This window comes from Zosterops lateralis (assembly GCF_965231275.1).
Source record: "Zosterops lateralis genome assembly, chromosome: 22".
Classification (NCBI taxonomy): Eukaryota; Metazoa; Chordata; class Aves; order Passeriformes; family Zosteropidae; genus Zosterops; species Zosterops lateralis.
Window position 1 is genome coordinate 5198174 of NC_139782.1, and position 22826 is coordinate 5220999.

The 22826-nt window shown below is 48.3% G+C and overlaps 2 protein-coding genes and 1 long non-coding RNA gene across 4 annotated transcripts in view; 1 reads left to right on the forward strand and 2 right to left on the reverse strand.

The window, feature by feature from the left end:
* Positions 1-111: 111 nt before the first annotated feature.
* On the reverse strand, positions 112-11378 carry LOC310918155 (putative glutamate receptor). 2 transcript variants are annotated; one of them, XM_083876954.1, is made up of 11 exons: positions 11348-11378; positions 10044-10155; positions 8379-8410; positions 7293-7352; positions 5971-6150; positions 4896-5122; positions 4535-4632; positions 3808-4025; positions 3094-3319; positions 2436-2683; positions 112-1698 (listed from the first exon to the last, which is right to left on the reverse strand). In XM_083876954.1, the coding sequence occupies exons 2-11, from the start codon at positions 10114-10116 to the stop codon at positions 1597-1599; spliced, it is 1464 nt and encodes a 487-aa protein (XP_083733080.1). In that variant the 5' UTR covers positions 10117-10155; positions 11348-11378; the 3' UTR covers positions 112-1596. The 2 variants fall into 2 exon arrangements, with proteins under 2 accessions (XP_083733080.1, XP_083733079.1); XM_083876953.1 differs by lacking the exon at positions 11348-11378 and adding an exon at positions 10633-10817.
* Positions 11379-13360: 1982 nt separating this feature from the next.
* Positions 13361-22826, reverse strand: part of PLCH2 (phospholipase C eta 2) — a 74551-nt gene continuing 65085 nt past the window's right edge. The window contains exons 22-24 of the mRNA XM_083876902.1: positions 20633-20972; positions 16300-16324; positions 13361-16191 (exon numbers count right to left, since the gene is read on the reverse strand). Of these exons, the coding sequence (XP_083733028.1) occupies positions 14610-16191; positions 16300-16324; positions 20633-20972 (1947 nt within the window). The 3' untranslated portion in view covers positions 13361-14609. The remainder of the gene's footprint in view (positions 16192-16299; positions 16325-20632; positions 20973-22826) is intronic.
* LOC310918120 lies at positions 15574-18665 on the forward strand. The gene is made up of 3 exons (XR_014591591.1): positions 15574-15680; positions 16278-16379; positions 17565-18665. It is a non-coding gene; the product is annotated as an uncharacterized lncRNA (long non-coding RNA).

The window sequence follows — 22826 nt, forward strand, 5'->3', positions numbered from 1 at the left end:
TTTTGGTAAGTGTTTATTTTAATGCTGCAGTATTTGTGATGAAAAGACTTTATTTTTTTGTTCTGTGAGACATTCATATAGAAATATATTTAAATGTCAATGAAACCTTTTTTATACATCTCTGCCTACTCTGCCAGCAATGACACAACAGGTACCAAATCGTTTTTAACTGCTAAGTGAACCTGACGTTGCATTTTCAGCTTTTAGACTTACCTAAATCTCTCCTGCTCTGTGCAGCTCAGCTGATGGAAGGGCTGTGCCACTTTCTCACCTTACAAACGTTGCTCAGGCTGTGACAGCCAGGGCTGTTGCAGTCTGAGTTAAGGACCAGCCCTGCTTTCCCAACACCTGGAATTCCTAACCCCTTGTTTGTTCCCATTAGCAGGAGGGATGTGGGAGGGGGTCCTGCAGCTACACTGAACTCCTGGAAGCTGAGTCTCACTAAGTTCCCTCACAGGGAATGTGCAGTGCTGGATTCAGGATCACCCAAAACTTCCCAGCCTGAGCCCCCTTGGTTGCTGTTGCCTTCAGTTCTCCCTGCTGGGATTGACAGGGATTGGTGTCTTTGTTCCTGCAGTGCAATTACAGCCATTCCCAAGGAACCCAATTTGCTTTTTCTCTCCTTCAGCTGTGCAGTTCATAAATGGAGTGATTTCACCACCAATTTGCCCTAACATTTACATGCCTCAGTCATCCCAGCTCTGAAAGGGAAAACAGCTTAATGAGGAAAGTGTTTAACATGCAGCTGAGAAAACTGTTCCCTTGAACTTCGGCATTCTTTGAGAGCAGGAGAGTGATGCAAACCACCCTCACATCTCCCCTGCAGGGGAGCTGGGGCTCTGCTGTGTTTGACTCATCCCCACCCTCCCTCCCTGCTCTGGTACTGATGGATTTCCACTGCCAATCCTCAGTTCTTGGGCAATGAGAATAAAACATTCTCTGTCACCCAACAGTGGCCCTTAGCCTGTGATGGGAAGGGACAAAGGACAAGCCCTGCCTGGCATTTCTTAGCTCCAGGGGTTCCTTATGGCAGGGGTTCCCTTCCTGGGGTTTGGGCTGTAGGGAGGGCCTGTCTGGGGTTACACAGCAGCACTGTCAGTTCTGGTTCAGGAATTGCCTTCCCAGGGAGCAGCACCTGCTCAGGCAGGGCAGGGTGAGGCTATTTATAGCTGCAATGCTTAAGCTGCTGCTCTGATCCCAGCAGACAGACAAGAGCTTTAATGTTCCACGACTTCCTCACACAGGGATTAGTAGCAGAGGCTTCACGTTAACCTGTCCCCAGTCACTTCCTCCTACAGGCCTTTGTGGACTTACAGGGTGAACCTCAAACCTAAACATGGATCCACCATCCTGGCCAGCTCAGCTTCAGTTTATCAATTTGTCACAGTTCCACTCTACTCCTTATCAACTTAAATTCTTCCAAGCCACTTAATTTCCTTGTGTCTGCAGCTCCACCACCACTCCACAAGGGCTCTGTGTGTGTGTAATTAGCAAACTAACACTCTAGACTAGCAGAAAAACCTCTTCCTACACTGATACAGCTCCTAGGACGTGGTACAACCCTAACACAGGCCCATTCCTGCAGCAAAAAAATCCTTAAGCATTTGCCTTCCCTGACGTCTCCTGGCTTTGTCTGGCAGCTCCCTTTATGCGTAGACGAGCACAGATTTCTTCTGTGAAAACAGAGCAACAGGATTTCTGAAAGAGAAGGGGGAGAGAAGGCTGTGGGTGGGTTGTTCTGTGGCTCCATCTTTTTTTCCATGTGCACATTTGGGAGGGCTGGAGAGCAGGAGCACCCAGGGGCACAGTCAGACACTGGTGCAGTTTCACTGTGTGTGTTTTCCTTGTCTAATGACTAAAGAACAGCCGCCACTGAGAATAAAGATTATGGATCATTTACTGTCCTCTCTAACGCCCAGGGTAGTGGAAAACACTTTGGCTGCCTTGGGATTTCAGGAAACGTTACTTATTTTTTTTTTCTTGTGGGGGGCAGGGGGGGAAGGGCTGTTAGGAGGTTATTTTACTTTTATTATCTTTATGCTGTTCAGGCTACAAACCCATCCCACAGCCCAAGCTGTGAAATTTTGGCATTTTCAACTGTACAGCCTCCCCTCACCCCTGCCCACTGCATGGCTTTCCTTAGAAAACCAAGGCCAGGGTGGAAATGCTGGGGCCTGCCTGGTGCAGGAGGGACAGAGGGAGGCAGGACAGGACCTGGAGCAGGAGCCAGGGCCCACCTTGGCCAAAGGAGGGACACGGAGGCAGGACAGGACCTGGAGAAGGAGCAGGGCCCACCTTGGCCAAAGGAAGAACACAGGGGATGGGACAAGACCTGGAGCAGGAGCAGGGCCCACCTTGGCCAAAGGAAGGACAGGAGCAGGGCCCACCTTGGCCAAAGGAAGAACACAGGGAGGCAGGACAGGAGCAGGGCCCACCTTGGCGTGCGCGGCGGCGCGGCGGCTGCTGCTGGAGAGCTCGGCCAGGGCAGCGAGGACACCGAGGGCGAGGCCGATGCCCAGGGTGAGGAAGAGCCCCCCCAGCGCCGGCGGCTCCAGGGGCCCCCAGCGGTCCCGGCTCTGGCGCAGGCAGCTGCTCTCCCACCACTTGTTCCGCAGGTAGTCCAGGTTCCCTGCCTCGCGCAGCTTGAGCACGGCGATGGACAGAGGCTTGGTCCAGGGGGATGCTGGGCACAGGGAGAGGGAAAGAGAACAGAATGGAAGAGCTCGTGGTTTAAACACTGTGCACCCTCAACCAAGGGCTTTTCCTGGCTAACAACCACCCTGCCCTGGCCACAGAGGGGTGGTAACACCTGTGGGATAAGGGCAGAGTGAAGGTGCTTTGGGAGGAACATGAGCAGACTGTCCCCCTCCCTGCTCATTGCACCAGGGGATCTGCATTCCTGGGGCCAAGGACACCCAGGGAGACAGAATATTTGTGCGTTTTAGTTCCAAGTGAGTGCCAGTGTTGATTCCCCACAGAGCAGTGACCCTGCCGTGCACGTTTGGTCACCCTCACCAGCAGCACTGGCTGTGGCCTGTGGCTGTCCCTGCCCTCCCAGGGAGCACGGGGCAGCAGAGGGGCTCAGGGACTGACCCTGGGCGGTGGCGATGCCGAAGCCGCGGGCCCCGATGACCTCGGGGGCCCTGATGAGGTTGCAGTGGCGCGCGGCCGCCAGGTCCTGCGAGATGGACTCGCCGATGAAGGCGTAGTTGGAGTCCATCACGCGCTGCACGGCCTCCTGGTAGGTCTTGACCAGCACGTGCTCCCTCCTCTTCTCCATGTACTCATAGATCATCTGGTGGATGGGGTTCTTGGAGTTCTGCGGCCCAAAAATCCAGGAGTCAAGCTCAAGCGTGAGACAACCACCAAAAACATAAAGATCTGCCTGTGTGTGCATGGGCTGTAAAACAATTTGGAGAAGAGGAGCACTTAAAGCATGTGTGAGCCCCTGCAGGCACAGAGTGTCCCCAACACTGAGGACAAGCATCACACAGGGAGGGGCACAAGTGTCATAGGTGGCACCTGCTGCTCCAGGTACAGAAGGGCAGCCCCTGAAAAGTAGAGAGATTTTAAAGGACAACACAGAATAATAAAAAAAAAAGAGTTCTGTGCCTGCTTTCCCATGAGAAGAGGTGGAAGAAAGGCTGAACAGAACTATAATCATATTATTTGAAGTATTACAGGAAAACTGAGAGAGTCCACAGTGATGAGGGTGCTGTAGGGGTTATAAGGCCTGAGCTGTGTGACCCAGCCCCAGCTCAGCAGTCCCACAGCCCCTGTGTATGGGCACAACAAGATTCTCTGCACCTTGAAGTAGTAGAAAGTCGAGGAGCCCTCCAGTGTCCCAAACTCCAGGTTCCTCTGCTTGACCAGGTCCTCGAAGGTCTGGATGGGGAGCTGCTCACTGCCGGAGCTCAGCAGGGCCGTGAAGTTGGCAATGTAGGCGGCCAGCAGGGCCAGGGTGAAGAGCCACCAGACCACAGCAATGACCCTCACCGACAGTGCCTGGGGCCGGGGCGTGGCACCTGCACCACAGGGAGCCGATAAACCACCATAAATCACAGGGAGGGGATGTGGGGCCAGAGACACACCCAGAACTGCAGATCCACCTGCCTGAGCTACTGAGACTTCCCTTTAAATAAAGGCAAACTGCTGACCCTGCCCTGCAGCTACACAGAGCCTGAGCCTGGAGGGCCCCCCTGTGCTGCTCTGAGCAGCACTGAGCCTGCAGGGCAGGGCTGGAGCAGCAGCAGTGGCCCAAAGCTACACAAACAACTCTGTACAAAGCAGCCACGCCATGCTCAGCTGGGCATTGCCCTGAGCAATGGTAACCCTGAGCAGAAAAGGTTCCCCAGCCTGAGGCAATCACCTGTACAAGCCCAGCAGGTCTGTAATCACACCTCCCCACACTGGTTTAGTGCTCCAAGTGTCTCTATTAAGTCACCACCTTTTCACCCCAGTGTCACAGGAGGAGCCGGGTGCACCACCATCTTAAAAACCCCTCTGCTCTCAGAGCTGCATCCTCCCAGCTCACCTTGCAGGGCCAGTGCTCCTGCTCCAAACCAGAGGCTGTTCAGGAAGGTGAAGTGGTTCTCTTCATTCTTTGGCTCATTCCATTCACAGGGGCTCAGTCTGTAGGAAAATGACAGGATAAAACCAGACATTCAGAGGGGAAAAAATAAAAAAAATCCCCATCAAGAGATCTGGTGTTCCTCATGAGGAGATTCCACTAATAATGCTGGCTTAATCTGACAGGATTTAGGCTTTCTCAGCACTTGTTCTGGAGCTGTACAGGAGGTTTTTCAAAGCAAAAGGCTCCCTGGGACTTTCTAATCTCTTCATAGATGAGAAAGCCACTGACTTGAACACAATCTGTGAAACAAATGCATTTGTACCTGGCAACAAGAAAGAGGCAGAAGCAGGTGAGCAGGTAAGCGAATAAAAGGGCTGTCCAGGTCTCCTTGCTGAAAGGAGACAGGAAGTGGAAGAAGGACATGTCCTGGGAGGTTGTGTCCTTGCGGAGCAAGATCCCAATCCCAGTCTGCAGGAAGGGTGTGGTGAAGGACACCACCTCCTCCCTGGCTGAGGTGACGGTCAGTGGAGCCACTGCAATGTCAGCTTCCTGCCAAGGAGACAAAAACCAATCAGGCACCCAGCCCAGGGAGCTTTTCTGTGCCTCAAACATTTCTGTCCCTCAAGCAGCTCCTTCCCTGGCTGAGCGGGCAGGGGTTGAAATGGCATCACTTCTCCAAGTCAACAGCGTTGGGATGTGAGCCCCAAGGAACAGGCTGGGTTTCCCATGGAAATGATTCCCTGGAGTTCCACCCAGTGGATTCATTCACAGTGAGGTGCTGGTTGGTATCTGGGGCTGCTGGTTTCCTCCTGCAGCAGGAGCTAGGCTGGGTTTGCTCACCTAGAACAAAAGGCTGTTCCTGTCTGACTGGCTGAGAGCTGGGAACAGACTGAGCTCAGAGGGGCAAAGAGCTTTAATTGAAGTGTTCCCCACAGATGACAGAACATCAGCCACAGGGACTGCACTTGATGGGGTGAAATGTGCATTCAAGCATCTCTTGAAGAGCCTGGGCATTGCCATTCTGAATAAAATGAGTCTCATCCAGGGGTAAAGCTCAGGCTAAGTTTTGCCAAGGTGTCTGCACAGGCTACAGAGAAACACTGAGACAGACAAGTGCTGCCCTGGGAATGCCAGGCTGGAACCAGGCTATAACCAGGCTATAACCAGGCTGGAACCAGGCTGTAACAGGATTTTCCTGCTGTGGCCACTGTCTCTTTGTGTCTCATTTCCACCTCTTTAGACCAAACCCAACTCTAAGTCTTGCCACCCATCCACTCTACACCCCAGGCAGGAAAACTCTGAGTTCCTCAGCCCCTGAGCGGATCCTAGAGAAGCCCAGGAGCTGCTCCTGCTGTGCTGTCCCTGCAGAGGGGCTCGGGGGCACCAAGCAGGCTCACCCTTCTGAGGATCTCCCCGATCATGCCGCTCCAGTTGCCGCCGGCGGTCACGGCCCCGTACTGCCCGTCGCCCACCACCTTGACATGGTACTGGAAGCTCAGCATCTCCGCCAGCGCCGCCAGCAGCTCCATGCAGTACCCCTCCAGCTCTGCCCCCCGCACCATCACGTAGGGATCCTCCTGCCGGGAGGGACACACACACAGCTGGAGTCTCACACAGGCCAGGGATACACAGGGGAGTTCACACAGTCAATCACAGAATCACCAGGTTGGAAGAGACCTCCAGGATCATCAAGTTCAACCCAGCCCTGACCTCAACTAAACCCTGGCACCAAGTGCCACATTCAGGCTTTTCTTAAACACATCCAGGGATGGTGAATCCACCACCTCCCCAGGTAGATCATGTCAATACTTTATTACCCTTTCTGTAAAAACCTTTTTCCTGATATCCAGCCTGTATTTCCCTTGGTGCAGCTTAAGGCTGTGTCCTTTCATTCTGTCAGTGCTGCCTGGAGAAAGAGACCAACCCCACCTGAGCACAGCCACCTTTCAGGGAGTTGTGGAGAGTGATAAGGTCACCTCTGAGTCTCCTTTTCTCCAGGCTGAACAACCCCAGCTCCCTCAGTTGTTCCTCACAGGGTTTGTGTTCCCAGCCCCTCACCAGCCTCATTCCCTCCTCTGGATGCACTCAAGTGTTCAACCCACCCCTGGCAGACCCTCCCCATTATTCCTCTCCACGTTAATGCAGGGACAACATTTCCAGACTGGAAGATATTCCCTGGAGACATGAACTACCACCAGGGCAGCTCCATCCTGCAGGTCACAGGCACCACAGGAATAAGCTAAAATCTCTTCTCAGCCTAAAAGCCAAATATTTTCATTTTGGCACATCAAAGCCTCAGGTGAAGGCCACAGGCTGATATCAGGACCAGAAAATCCACTGCTGCAGCTTCTCCTGGAAGTCCTGCTGGTCTGGAGCACCTGATGATGCATTTGGGGGATTTTATCACTCGGTTTTGTCCCTGTGTGACCTTTACATTGCTCCTACCCCAGGGCAGAAACAGCACACAGGGGACTGAGCCCCTCAGGTGTAGCTCAGCAGAGGGTCTGGTGCCTCCCCAGAGCCCTGACACAGCCCTGTGCCCCCAGGGACAGCCCCCAAACCCTCCCTGTGCCCACTACAGACACCTGGCACCTCCACAGGTGGAGGAGCAGGGACATCCCTGCCAAAGCCACTCCAAACCACCACCTGCACATAAACAGGTGGGATAAAAAGGGCAAAGTGCAGTTCCAGCTGTTCCCGGCCACTGGCACGGCCTTACCAGGATGGTGGTGACAGTCAGGGTGGGAAGACCCTTGCCTGTTCCCCGGGAGTCTGTGCCCTGCAAAGCAGAAATTGAGGAACAGGTGGATTCCCAAGTCCCAGGCACTGCCCCACCTTGGGGTGACCTGGGAGGTGTAGGGGATGTCCCTGAGTTAAACCAGCCCCAAACCTCCCCCATGAGCTGCAGCGACTGCTGCTGTTCCCTGACTAATTAATAAATCACAGCGTTTCGCTTCGGTGCTGGCTGCAAACAAAAATCACTGCAAATGTTGCCGCACATCTTCAGATGGTGTGTGCGGCCTTCCCCAGAGACCAATTCCTGCTGCAGACAAAAGAATTAGCAGCCAATTAAGGTCTCATTAGAGAGCAATTCCAGGAGACACAGAACAGTTGGAAACCTGAGAGGAGGAGGAGGAGGAGGAGAGGAAAACGTGGATTCACTTCTGGGAGTTAAAGGTACATTTTCCAATTTTACGATCACACAGCTCGAGAGGATTCCTCATCAAAGCCACTTCAGGGCAATTTAAGCTTTTGCTTGTGAAGTGTCAAAATCTGTGAGGTTTGTTGGTCTCAAACGTATCTGCTTGTTGTAAAATTACAGGGTGATTTTTCTAGGCAGAGAGAGGATGTGTATATGTGTGTGTGTGAATATATAAATATCTATATATGCAGTAAAAATGCAAAAGAAACCTCTGCCCTCCCAGGAGCCAAAAGATCTTGTTTTAATTCTCTCTGGGCAATGGGAGGGTTTGAGGGATGAGTTTTGTCTTGGAACTTGTGATCAGAAGTTCCCCAACTCTACCAGCCATGAAGACAGGGCTACTGGCTGGTTCTTCCTTGGGGCACGACTCAATTTTGAGCTCTGGACAAAAAAAATCAGTCAAAAAACCCCCACAAAAAAACCCCCAAACAAATAAAACCAGCACAGAAACACAGCCAGCCATGAACAGTGTACTTAAAATAATAACAACTCTTCACAGATTAAAGTCTTTGTACACCTTGACCACTATTTCTGAATTAAATATGTAAAGTCATCTGCCCTATGCCTTCGTTAGTAGCTCTGCACTAATGAACTCAAACATACCTTATTCATAGCATCATCATTCCTCCCAGCTCCTGGAAAAATACAACAAAATCACATTTGTGTGGGGCTTGCATTTACAGCTCCTCATTACACAGTGCACTGAAATAACCAGAACCATCACCCTCAGCTCCCAAACTCCCTCTGTTTCCTCCCCAGGGCACAAAAGAAGGCAGGGACAGGCACGGAGTGGGGCTGCAGGAGGTTCTAATGTCACCTAATGATGTCACTTAATGTCCCTCACCCTGAGGGATGGATCCTGCACAGCCAGTCCACCCCTGAGGAGGGGCAGCACCGGCTCCTCTTCCTCACACTGCCCAGATCTGCCCCCATTCCTGCCAAATCCCCTTTTCCCCTGAGGAAAAGCCAAAAGTTCCTCACCACCCACTTCCCAGACATTGTTTTTTCTTACTCTTCCTTTCCCCTACTGCTGGCAGGTTCTGCATCTGAGATGCAGAATTAAAACCACAAATTTTTCAATATATTGCTTATTAATTACCCAGGATGATTCTTCTAGAATCTGCTTAGCATTGTTCCTTGAAATCACAGAATTCACAGCACAAAAGCCAAAAATCCCTCAAGATAAACCAAAAAAATCAGTGTTGTTTTTTTTTTCGCTCTTTCAAGCAAAAGCTGTGAGTTCTTCTCTAAATATAACAGCATATTCATTCATTATGTATTTATTTTTCCTTCTTTGGTGTTGCACTCTCTGGCCTTGCACTGAACTCCACATTATTGTAAAACAAAACCTGTTTTTTCCCCTCTCCACTACAGTTCTCCATGGGGGCTGGAAATCTTCACAAAGGACTTCTCTTGTCTCCCTTCAGAACCCCTTTAGAGCCAGCAGCAGCTTTTGGAGGCCCTTTCTCAGGGCCTGTGGGGTTCCTTGGAAGGCAGCAGAGCGTCCTGAGGGCTCCAGCTCCAGCTCAAAGCCCCTTTGTGAGCCCTCCTGAAAGGGCCAGGGCGATGGGGCTGCAGCACCAAGCCCAGGTCATGGCAGTGACACTTCCCAACATCCAGGAATCCTCCTGGGAATCCTCCTGGGAGTCCTCCTGGGAGGCTGCAGCAGCACAGGACAAAGGGAAGGGTTCATCTCTCCCTTCCCCGTGGGTTCGTGGCTACAGGAAGCGACTTTGGGTGCAAAAAAATCTTTTTTTTTCTTTGCTCCTGCTGCTCTGAGCTTGCCCAGCCTTCCAAAGGGAGGCTCCTGCTGGACTCGTGGGGAAGAGGCTCCTGGCACTGCTCAGGACTGGCCACCTCAGCTCAGTTTTCTCCTCCATCCCCAGCATATCTTGCTGCAGCTCAGGGGACCATAAACTCACAGAAGTGCAGCTTTAACCACAATAACCACACCTAAACCCAGTCGTTTTCTTGGTTTTTTTCATCTCCTCCCATCTCTATCATCTGGTTTTGATGTAGCAGCAAACTGTAGCAGCAGAGACACTTGGGGACATCAAAGACACTTGGGGACATCAAAGACACTTGGTGGCAGCACTCACAAAGTCCCAGCCACAAGGTGAGCCCTGGGGAATCTCTTAATAAAGCAAATTCTGAGATTGAGACAAAATCCTGCAAGCACTGGCAGGTAAACACTGAAAGAATTAATGCTCTGAAGAAGAACAAAACCAGATTTGGGGGCAGCCAAAAGTTCTGGATCCTTTTCCTCACCTGCCTGGCTCGATTCCCTCAGGAGCAGCACAGCTGTAACCACACAGATTGTGAAGTGAAGACCTTTATCCATTGGAGCAGAAATTCCTGCTGCTCTAAAGGAACCTTCCTGCTGGAGGTGAAAGGCAAGCAGTTAAACCTGGTTCAGAGTTCCTCTTCACTGGGTGAAATCAGTTTGCTCTGGATTTTCTGCTCCTTTTCCTGTAGAGCCACAATTCCAAAGTCTCCAGCTGAAAAAAAGTCACTGCTGAGCTCAGCCAGAACAAATACTAAAGAAAGGCTCTGCTGAAGTCCCCACTGCAGCAAAAAGGATGTGACAAACCTAAAAAAGGGGATTTACCCACTGGTGGTTCTCTCCCTGTGGGTTCCCTCCCAGGGAAAGGGCAGGGGAGGAAGCAGCAGCAATATTTTTAATGGTATTTGTTGTCCAACAAGATACAGGACATCATTACAACAGAAATTATAAAAAATAAATTAAAAATGCCGAAGAAAACATACCATTTATGAGAATGTGTAAGCAAAAATATACTAACATGCAGCATTACTTGCTGCTGACTGATGCTCAGAAAACCCTGGATTTAGTTCTTACCTCATCAGCTTTAAGGAAATTTCCCCAATCCTGCATCCTATGAAAACTCCTAACATTACAGCTCAGTACCTTCCCTCACTCATTTTCCCTGCATATTTCACCTAATGAGAGAAATAACTAAAACCTCCACAGAAGATTCTTTCCAGGTTAAATTTCGACGCTGATTTTGTTGTTGCTGCTGTTAAATAATGCTGCCAAATGGGAATATGTTGATCCTTGTGAAAGGACCAGAGGTGAGGGCTGAGATCTGAGCTGTACATTGGCCAACACTGACTTTATTTTACTACTTATTTTAGACAAAGTAGTTGCTCCTCTTGGCTGTTGCCAGAGCAGCACAAAAACTGAGCAGGTGCAACAACCACGGAAAAGAAAAAAAAAAAAAAAAAAAAAAAAAAAAAAAAAAAAAAAAAAAAAAGGCAGGAGCTGCACTTTTCCTGGTAGATTTAACCTCTAAATTCCTGCTGCTTTTCCCTTACAATTTGGTACATGCCAGAAAACCATCTTTGTTTCTAGTGGCCTCCTCTAAAAAAACCCCAAACTAATCAGAGCTGGTAACACATCACTGGCATCACCCTGGACAGAAAATTGTTAACATGCTGCTTACTGATTATCTAAGAGCATAAGGTGCAAATCTGGGTTAAAAAGCCAGGAAGGAGCCCGTGGCACCGGGCTTTGCCAGAACCAGAGCACGAAGTGAAGGCAGTTTGTCACTTACAGCCACTCCCTTGCCCGTCTGTCCGTCCGTCTGTCTGTCCGTCCGTGGGTCCGGGCAGGAGCCGCTGGGGCATCCTGTGCTGGGTTAAATACCCGGGAGAGGAGGAGGAGGAGGAGTGGCCTCTGGATGTGCCAGCTGGACCAGGGGACACCTGGGGCTTTGGGGAAGGAGGAGACCACACCAGAGTTGAGGCTTTGGGAGCAGCTCGGTCCAGCAGCTGGATGCTGCAGCACGACTCACACAATTCTATTCCTGGCCTCTGGTGCTCCTGTGAAATTCCTGCCTTTGGAGCTGTCCCCAGCAGCTGTGCCCATTTTCCTGCCTGTTGATCACACAGACAAAATCAGCTTTGAAAGACACAATCCAATGTTCATTATCAGTGTTCTTGGAGGCCAGGCTGGAGGAATACAGACCACAAATCCCATGTCCAGCCACGTCCAATACACTGCTTGTGATCTGGAGGCTTTGGATTTCAGATCTTACAGTTTAATGAGCTGAAATCCACATCCAGGAGTCTCAGGATGCACAAGAAGAGCAGAAGAATGAAGAGCAAAACTGTGACCTTCTGCTGACTTAAATTCCAAATAGTTCTTAAATGCTGGAATAAATTCCACTTACAGGAATAAATAAACACATGATGAATGGTTTGTCTTATGTAGTGTCACAAAACAAGCTGCAAAAGTGGTTGCTACTAATTTGGAAGCAAGAGAGCAAATTTCACATTTGCATTACCCTAAGGAGTTAAATCCACACACTGTTGGTTAAAATTCTGAACAAAAATAAATATTTTTAAGCGCTACCTGATGCTGCCTCCTGTGAGGTGCATTAATTTAACTAGTATTGCTTAATCAATTAAAGATGAAAATAATCTGATTGTGAGACTTAGTCTTTGAGAAGACACAAATAGTCCTTTTAAACATTAACTTTCCAAAGCTGTCGAGTTGCATGTACTCGACATTAAAGCTACAAAAGCATTAAAGTTACAAAAGCAGTGACTCCCTGCAGCTTTTCAGCCTGAAATTAAAGTATTACAAGAATGATTTTTCATCCAGAGAATGTTAATGAAATTTGCTTTGTGCTGGGACACAATGGGAGGCTCCTCTTGGCAGATCACACGTTCTGCTGCAGCTTCACCTCCTTCCCTTCAGAGCCTGCAGTGACGCTCTGGGGTCACCTCAGTGCACATCCCAAACCTTCCCTGCACAAAGCTCTCCTGGGATCTGAGTCCTGCAGACAAACTGAGCAGATCTGAGCCAGGCTGGAAAACTGAGGGAATATTTTCAGACAAAAATATTGAATATTTTCAGACAAAAATGGTGAAGAGCATTTGAAAAGGTCGAATCAGAATATTGAACCCCTCCAGCCCCATCACTATGTTATGGTGATGACACTGACAGCTTTACACTTTGATATCTCAGAGTTTAAATTTTGTTGCTGTTTTGGTATATCAGAGTTTTAATTCTTGTGGCCAAGTAATACTAAAATTAGAGCCAAGAGCCCCTTTCCAGCTCCACAAGTGACAATCCTTCAGGAGGAGTGTGAAGGAAGTAAAATGCACTTTCACTGTGCACTTTGCTGGGACAGGAATAGAAGTGATTTTTCAATCAAGTGACAGGTGAAGAGCAAAATTGTGCTGCAGCATTTTCAGCCAGACTTTAAACCCCCTCAGTGATGAAACAGGGCCATCTGTGTTACTTGTACAGCTGCTCCAGGATGGATCAGCTCCTTCTGTCTGTTTGGCTACTAATTCCACCAGTTCCCCCAGAATTTTCATCCTCGCAGCCAGGGCTCTGCCCCAGCCCCTGTGCTGTGTCTCACACCAGTCTCTGCCAATCCTGACAAAATCTGAGAAAATCTGAGCTGGGTCTGCACTGGCTAACCCTCTGAAAAAGAGTAAAATTAAATGTTATCCACAAAGGAAGTTGAAAAACAAAGCATATAGAATGAACTATGTTTGTGTATCACAAACCCCAGTGTTGTGTTACAGCTAAAGAGTCACCAGCTGGAAGGTTAAATATGTTTATTTTAGTAGTGTAAGGTGGTTTTACAAACAAATTCTTAAATTTTGCAATATACACAAAAGAATCATTACAAAGGCAAAATATCCTCTCAATAATAGGGACTCTATGCAGCCTGAAATAAAATTAAACCTCTGTTTCTCTTTAAAATGCATCTCAGTAAACATTCTTCTCCATCACTGATAAAATGTACATCTATAATAAATGACATCATAACTGGGGACTGGGGGGACACATGACAACATCCCTAAAAATTTAAAAAAAAAAAAGGGGGGGAGAAAAAATTATTACTCTCTTTGTTATTTAATTCTAAATATGTCCATCTAAAAAAATTAAATATCTCTCTTTTTTAAACATATCATTGAAAATTTTGCATGGCAGTGCAATACAGAAATAGTAAAATTCATCCAAAAAGTGCTATGTACAGCAGCATTGTTAAAATACCATAAGAAGGGACAGTGCTGTTTCAAGAAAAGACTAACATGCTTCGTAGCCATTTCTGAAGTAAAGTCAGAAGGTATTTCCTATTTTTAGCCATTCCCTTCTCTGTCCTGTCTCAATTCCCTCAGACAATGCCTTGAGACAAGGAGCAGTCACAGTTCAGTTTCAGGGAGTGCATGTGTTACATACATGTGCAGACATATCTTTGCATACACACAGGTGTATATATATAGATATATATATATATAGATATATAAACAGCCTGGGTTTATAAAAGCATTGCTTTGGAACCAGAGAGCTCTTCTTCAAAGAGAAAAGATGGATTTTCATTGAGATAAGCAGGTCCACGATGGAAGATGGACTGTATCTACTACATTAGTAATTCACACCCTCAGAGGCCTCAAACTCTTCCAGAAAATAAAACGTGATTCTAAGTCCAGCCTCCTTACATGGATCCACGATTTGTGAGAGCAAAATTTACCTTAGCTGTCGTTAGCATCACATTTTGCTATTAAACATCAAGGCTACCTATTGTCAGAAGGATTATTGAAATTAGTAAAGACCAAGAGCAAACTGCAAACGCAAGAAGTGGTCACACACAAAGGAGGCCAAATCGGAGGCTGGGCAAAGCAGAAATAAAAACAAATCCTCATCTATCCTTTTGGAGTCGTGATATTAAGCACCCTTGGGCTCAAGGGAAGGCCAGGAAGCACCGAGCCGTGGGCAGGATGGATGTTTTGGGCCTCTCAGGTCGCTGTGTTTTGCTGTGCCAGGAGTGTAAACAGTGCCCAGCTCCGCCAGGGTCACAGTTTGAGCATGAAGAACACCTCAGTGTCAGCCCCGCAGTCGGGCTGGGCTTTGGGCGAGGACGGCAGGGCCGAGTGGGCAGCAGGGTCAGTGCAGCCAGCCCTGACCACACTGCAGGCACCCTCGGGGTTGCCCCTCTCCTCGATGGGGCTCCCCCCGAGCTGTGCCCGGCCCTGCAGGCGCTGCCTCTCCTGGGCCTGCCGGGCCCTGTTGGCGATGTAGCGCACGCGGCTCTGGCTGCGCGACGACGAGCGACGCAGCAGCCCCACGCTCTCCCCCTCCTCCTCCGACTCGCTGGGCTCCAGGCTGATGGGGGAGGTGATGTCATTCTCCTGCTGAAAGGCTGTCAGCTTCTTCAGCTGCTCAGTCAGTTCATCCCGGGTTCTGGCTGAGGGCCGCAGGCCTGAGGAGCGGCGCTGCTCCCGCATGGAGCGGGTGACGAAGCTCCTGCTGATGCTGCGGTATTTGCTTTCAAAAGTGCACACGATGTCGTCAGAGGTAAGGTCCCCGAGGCTTTTGGACTTTGTCTGGTTACTCACAACCGTGTCTTGCGCTTTGGATCTGTTAGAGGACTGCCTGAGGCTCTCCATGTAGAGCCTGCTCCAGGTGTGGCGTCTAGGAATGGAGGAGAACACGTCCTGAGGGTTCCTGGCCAGGGGCCGGGGGCACAGCTCATCAGCCGGCAGCTGGCCGGACCTCAGGTTGGGGTTGGACTTGCTCTTGCTGACCATTGGCATCTCGTTGCTGCAGGTGGTGGCGGAGCGCGGGCGCATCCCCTTCCTGATGGCCAGGGGCTCCAGGCTGTCCTGGCGGATGCCCAGGTCCGGGAGGCTTTTGCGGGCCAGGCTGGGCAGGGAGAGGTCGATGACGGTGTCGTTGGAGGACATGCTGGACGAGGAGGACATGCTGTCACGGTGGCTGCCGCAGTCCAGCTTGCTCCAGATCCGGTCATTGACAGTGGCATCAAAGTACACTTCTGCTGCTGGAGATTGGCTGCTCGGGGTTTTTATTGAGGCTGAGGAGTCTGACGTCTTCAGTCCTTCACTCTTTGCCCTTCTTGTCAACACGTAAGAGCTCATCTGAGAAACGGGGACAGGGAGAGCCTGTGCAGGCTGGGCCTTCCGGGGAGAGCCTGCCCGTGTGCTGTTAATGATATTGCTGTGCTGGGATGGAACAGCTGCTGCACCCAGGTTTTGCCCTTTGGATTCAGAGGTGCTTTTCACATCTGTTAATACCTGACCTGGTTGGTTGTTTTGCTTCTGGAAGTTTCCTACAGGTTGGCCAGCACTGTGATCTGCTGCCTCTACCAGCCTGGCTTTTTCACCCTGCTCTTGAGCCTCACTGCACTGTGTCCAGCCATTTCCTTCTGTGGGACATCCTGCCACACTTGTCCTCTCAACCTCTGGGGCTACTAAACTTGTGTCAGCTGCTCTTGGGACATCCTGCCCTTGGTCTTCTGCAGCCAGATTTGTTCCTTGTTCTCTGGAGGGTAGGGGCTCTTGAGGCTGCTTGGGTGTGCTGCTTCCCTCTGATGGAGCTTCAGTGGAATGGTCAGACCCAGATCCTTCCTCAGAATCACTGTAAGGGGTAACGGGCAGAGGAAAGAGAAGGCTGCAGTGATGGTTCTCATTGGCAAGGACAGGCTCTTCTGTGATCGTTTCTAGGCTGCATAAAGAACTGACTGACCTCTGGATTGAGAAGTGGCAGACATCTGCTTGGGAGGCATGAAAAGAAAAAGAGAGAAACAAGAAAAATAGAGATGCAGGGTTAGTTATCTCTTACAAATTACAGCTTAGACTAAGATTCATTCCTCATGTGTTACCATTTTGTTCTCAAGGTACTGGTTGCCTATGTTAATCATGATTTTAAAAATAACTTTTGATTTCAAATGCCTGGCGAAAGGCAGCAAAACATTTTGCACATTCAGTTTTATCTGCACAAAGCCCTGTTACATCAAGAAATATCAATCCATGCACAGCAGCACCATGTGACTGTTCTGGTTTTCTTATCAAACAACAACAGCACCCAGCAATTTGCCCTTTGTGTCCCCTTTTGTAAACCAACTTTGCTTCCTCCACTATCTAGCACCACTTGATTTGCAGTTTTCCTTCCTTCTAGCATTCAAACATGTCAGGGTATCAAAGCACAACCAGAGCATGTACAGTAATCAAAACACCAGTTTGACCAGCAGATGTGATCCCAATGACCAACCACTTAGAAGAGAAGCAGCACAGGACCTGTGGAGCAGATTACAAATGATCTGCAGGCAGTGGAATGTTGGCAATGGGACTTTTAAAAACAAAACAAAAGCTTTAGACAGACTTTGTTCTTCCTAAAAAAACTTGGTAATTTCTATTTAAAAAAAAACTCTGCAGACAGATGGGTCATGAACAGCAGACTGAGAGTGCAACCCTGGAGAATCACTACAGCCACCAATTACCTGGAGAGAATGCTCCATTCTCTCCAGTGTTTATCACCTGCACCCTGGGAGCCAAAGCAATCATGCCAAAAAGATTATTTCCCATATCTCCAAAGCACAGTGCAGACATGCATTCCAGAACTAACAAAGCACCACTGAGCCAAACCACGACCTTAAGGGTACAGGAGCAGGTAATTATAGGGCAGCAAACAAGCAAAAACCAGGACTACAGGCAACAAGGTGCTGGAATTAGGGACACTCAGCAGACATTACCTTTGACTTGCTTGTCCTTTCAGTTCTTAACTAGAGAGAGAGAGTGTGCATGTAGAATAATAGGACAGAACAGAGGAAAAATCCAGTTAATGTAGGGAAGGCAGGTGCAGATAACAGGATAAATTAGTGCTGAGGGAGGGGAAGGAGACATACAGGGATATTCACACATGGTTGTAGGATCCTAAGAATTTCTGACCAACCAGAGCACTCAATGGAATCCACACATGGACAGATATTAAGTTCATTTTTTTAATCACAGAAGAATGAAAATATTTGTTGGTGTTGAAGAAACACACTCCACTGGATGGGGAAATGGAACCACAGAATCATGGAATCACAGAGTGGTTTGTGATGGAAAAGACCCTAAAAATCATCAAGTTTCAAGTACCCTGACATAGGCAAGGACACTTTCCAGGCTGCTCAGAGGAAGCTGGACTCCTCCAAAGCCCTTTCCTAATGGGAAACATCACCTGCACTCCCAGAAATTGCCTAGGGAATACCAGACCTTTCCTTTGGCACCAGGATTTCCAGCCCAGCAGAGGAACTCAGGGATGGGAGCAGCTCTTCCCTGGCCTGTCCTGCATTAGCTGGGAGTGTTGGAAGGGAAGCAGGCACGTGTGCCCATAATCCAAATCCAACATTCCAGACTCTCAGTGTCTGGAGGAGTGTCAGGAAGAGCCCAGAGCTGATCAGACTTATGAACTCTCCTTCTCCCCATCCACCAGCACAGATTGGGGCATTTGGAAGGGGAATCCCTGGAAAATGTAAGGCTGCTGCCATAAAGGGCCAGCTATAGTTCCCTGCCTTATCCCAGGGGCACTTCCCCCAGCAGAATGCCAATTCCCAAGTGCAGCCATGGAGCTGGTTTCCCTGGTTTCCTGGCCCAAGGCACGGCCTTGCAGGAGGATGGGAAAGGGAGCTGTTTGTGCAAACAGAGGGGCTCTCACTGGACCAGCAGCAGCCAGTCCAAGGCACCATTTCACCGTTTTGAGGGTTTGCTGATTCCATGCTTGGGAAGTCAGATGGATTTAATCAAATTTCAAGCATATCACAATATTTGTTTAGTGACTTGGGGGGCTGGCAGGGGAGCTGGCACTGATAATGGGAAATGGTTTCCTATGTCACAGTACTCAGAGTTTGTGAAAAGCCCAATGCCAATAATTTAGGCATAGAAAGAGTTCTGCTGCTTTGGATTAACTGCAAGTCACGGGAACCAGCAAACTTCTGCCCTCCCATTGTCCTGGTGTTTTCCTAAAAGCCCAAGCAGATATTGGAAAAATATGTTAAAAAAATGAAGGGGATAAAAAGATGGAAGGTAAATTGCAGACACCCAACCAGATTAAATTGGTCAAATAAATAAAATATCTCAAATTTCTGTGTGAAGCTTTCAAAGAAGCCCACTGTAGGTGGGCAGTCAGAATCTGTTACTAAAAAAGGGATTATATCATAGGAAAAGCACCAAAGTCCCCTCACTGTTCCTGAAAATGTAATCACCAGTGTCCAAATTTCTTGGACAATTAACAAGGAGGGTGAGGGATTTGAAGAGGAGCTCTTGCAGTCACAGCCAAAAGCTGTGTATCCTACTTTCCTTACAATTCTGTGAAGGAGAAAATTCCTATCAAAATCTCTTTCCTTCTCTCTCGTACCTGCCAAATCAGGAGGAAAACTGCCATTTTTCTTACTAAAAGACATCCTTTGATTGCCTCTGCTTTGATTTCCCATCTTTACAAACCCCCAGTTCATGGTACAGGTGCAGTCACACAGCCCCAGTGACCACACTCCTGTTTCTGGCATGAAACAACCACAAAGTGCTGCAGCTTGAGGAACTTTCCTCTAAGTGGGCACATTTTGGTTTGCAGTGGGGAATGCCAGGAGTGCCCCAGCCTGGCTGATGTCAGGGAGCAGCAGATCACACACTCTGCTGCTCTGTGCTGTGCAGCTCTGTCCTCAGGCCACAGCCAGGGCGTGTGTGGAACATCACAGCACAGAAGAAAGGTTTGCATACACATTTAGGACCAACATGGGCTGCTGTGTTTATAAAATATGATCTCCTGAACACCCCAGAGCAGAGAATTCCATCCAGTAATTCCTGGACTGACAGCAGTGATTTTGCAAGATCTTTGAGGAGGGAACAGGTTTATTGTTATCAGAGAGCACATTAGACATCATTCCTGATGTGGTTAATGCCTCAGTGGAACACAAAGGCTGATAATGGAAATGTTTCTTAATGTGGGTTTTCCATATTCAATCTCACTTAATGCTCTGGTTTGGATCTTAAAATTTACTTAGTATCATACCACATTCACTAAGAAAACCAAGGAAACAAAAAGCCCTGAACAAACAACCCCAACATTTATGGACTACTGACAGTGTCACTACTGCAGATGGTTGACTAGGCATGGCAAGGACTAATCTAAACCAGACACGTCTACAAAAAAGAAAATAAAAATATTTATGCAGATTTTTTTTGTCTGTCATTGCCAAAATTAAAAAAAAAAAAAGACCTCTTGACAGCCAAACAACATAGAGGAGCTTCTAAGTCAGGATGCTATGCAGAAGCTGAGACAATGGTGTGATCTACAGTGGACAAGGGTGAAGAAAATCTGGTCTTACCAGTAAAGAATATAGGGGATTTACTTCGAATTTCCTCCAATTTTTGAACGAACAAGGCATTCATTTCCCTCTGTAGGGTGCCCACTTGCCTTCGAGAAGGTTCAGACCAGTGCTTGGGGAATTCTGGGCTTCCAAGGCTTTCTAGACTGCTGGAGTTGGAGGATATAGAGCCATTGCTGGCTGCAACCAAGTTGACAGTGCTTCCATACTTGCCACCTGATTGGCACTGCCACCACTGCCGGGAATGAGCCTTCATTCCGTGACACTTAGAGTCACCACTTGTCTTCCCTGGGGTCACAAAAGACTGAGTGCTCCTTGTCACATCATCTGCAGTTCCGGGGCTGCTGCAAGGCTGCAAATCTGAGTGTGGCCTGGGCTGCCCTCTGACAACCCAGGTCCTGAGCTCTATCCTCTCCTCTGCACTGCTGCCCTGCCCAGAGTGCAGAGGGTCTCTAGCAATGGGCCTGCCAGGGTGGTCACTCCATGGCCCCTCGGGGTCAGGGCTCTCTTTGGAGCCAATCATACATTTCATGCAGTTGGTGGCCACTCCGATCCTGCCCGAGCTGTTGATGGCACAGCGGGCGAAGACGCTCGGCTTCTCGCCCTGGGGCTCCTGCAGCCTCACCCTGTGTGCCCTGGGCAAGGGCTCGCTGAAAGGAGCCCCGGGGTGGGCACAGCTCTGCCCTGGCCCTTTGGGAGAGCCCTGGGCCTTACCTTTCAAGCCCTTGCCAGGTGCCTCCCCACCGGCGCCGTCTCGGGGAGCTGGGGACGGGGAAGCACTTTCTGGCTCTTGCACAAAGCGAGGCTGGGAGGCAGCTTCCACTTCCCTCCCTTCTCCAGCCCCTGCAGAGCTGCTGTCCTTTGTGTCAAAAGCAATCTCAGGGAAGCCCTTCTTGTTCTTCTTCTGGCTCTTGGTGGGTGCACTGGCCGTCCGTCGCAGGATGTGGCTGCTAAAGGAATGTTTGCGATGGAGCTGCCCAGCAGCATGACTGTCCAGAGAGGCCTGCTTTGGATTTCTGAGAAACAGCCCTTTTAGACCTAGAGCTTGTTTGGCCTGCAAAAGAAATAAGAAAAGAACAAAAAAAATATAAAAAGCCCCTTATAAAAAATGCAAAGCTCTTCCTCTGGGCACAGGAACTCATGAACAAATGATCGTTCACACACAGAGACTCCTGCTACATTCCTACCATTAGCATGAGAACTAACCCAGAAATAGGACAGGCATTAAAAATGAAAAAAATCACTAACAGCAGTCTTCCAAAATAACACATCTCTTTTTTCTCTTTCTCAGCTATGTTTTTGATAACATTTTCCAGCCACACTTATCTCTGTCATCATTTTCTTTCTAGCATGTAACTACTTACAACATCTACATAAACATTAGAGCTATTGAAAAGACAAAAAAAAACAAAAAGGAAATACTTCTGTCTACAAGGATTTCATACTGAAAGCTGAAGAGTTTCTCAGTTTCACCCAAAGCAGATGTATTTAAAGTTCTTGCTGCAAATGCATTTTCTAGGAACTGCTGGGAAATAAACACTGACCATGAAATAGAATATTTTTTCAATATAAAGGAGATCTACACTTCAATTGAATTGAGCCCTGTCATGAATAGTATTTAACTGTACACACACAAAAGATCATTGAGTATTTCAATTTCTACCTGTGTGATTACACTTTGGTAATTTTTCCTACCATACAACACTTATCCCAAGACACTCGTGTATGTTTTCAGCACTGAGGAAACACACTATAAACAAGGGAAGTTAGTCAGTGTCATTATACAGTTCTCCATAGTCTTCAGTAGTTATTTAAGCATTAAACACATAAATTCACCATCATAAATCTCCCACCACCATACAACTGATTTACATTTCAATGAAAAAGAGTTCCAGCATTCCTGCAAACATTCCAGGTGTACTTGCCAACTTTTCAAGCAGCAGGCTGATGCCTGAGACAGTGCTGGTTTGCTCTGTGCACAGAGATCCCTTAAAGCATAGAAAGGTATTTCTCTTTTAATCTGCTTCTCTCTCTTTGTTCTCCTTATTTCCCAGTTAGATCAGTCTTGTGAGCAGCTGTAGCATCAAGAATGAATAAACCCAGGGTACATGATGATTGAAGTGAATTTTAAGAAGCCCATGACAGAACCTGACCAGCAGCCACGCTCGCTGGCACTCGCTGTCAGTTCCAGTTTTGCCCTGTGATGTCACACGAGGTCACATTTCTGCAGTGCCAAACAACAGCACAGAAGTGTCTCATTTCAATTACAATGGTCTTTCACCCCCAAAGAAATATTTGAGTGCATGCTCGTGCATTTCCAATTCTGCTGTGCAGGACTTAATGGACAGATATTGGCTGCCCTGTGCACTGAGCCTGGGCTAAGAGCTGCTTTTACCCTGAGTGTCCTGCCCAAGCTGCCATGTGGGACCAAGGTTTATTTGGCTGACCCAAGGACCAATAACAGTGTTCATAATTTTATTTTTTCATATAATATTTAGTCAATTATAATTGACTGAAGTTTAGTTAACATGTGCCAATTTCCAGTGTGAGTAGGACATTATCAAAAATTACCTTTAGGATAAGATAAAGATGGTGGGGATTGATTTTTTTTCCCATGCAAGGCAAATATTAAATATTGGAAAAATCTTCTGTGAGAGCCAGACTATTGAACAGTCTGCTTGGATTACTGGGAGATAAGTTGGCAAGTACATGAATTTATTGCCATAAAAATCAGACAATATAAATATTTGCAAAACCCAGGAAAAAATTGTCATACAAACAACACAGACAAATAATATCCACCAAAAAAGAAAAGGGAAGCACTGATGGAATGGGTGACACGCAGTGCAGGGCCCCAGGTGTCATTCTGGCTTGTTTGGTGCAGCTTTGTTAAGCTGGACACTGTTGC

Bases quoted from the DNA above. Each gene is read 5' to 3' on its own strand.
- LOC310918155 (XM_083876953.1), bottom strand. From the start codon at position 10,668: ATGCAGGATTGGGGAAATTTCCTTAAAGCTGATGAG. The intron at 10,156-10,632 runs GTAAGAACTAAA...TTTCACCTCCAG, and splicing joins ATTTCCTTAAAGCTGATGAG to CAGGAAGGTTCCTTTAGAGC. The intron at 3,320-3,807 runs GTGCAGAGAATC...TTTGGGCCGCAG, and splicing joins CGACTTTCTACTACTTCAAG to AACTCCAAGAACCCCATCCA.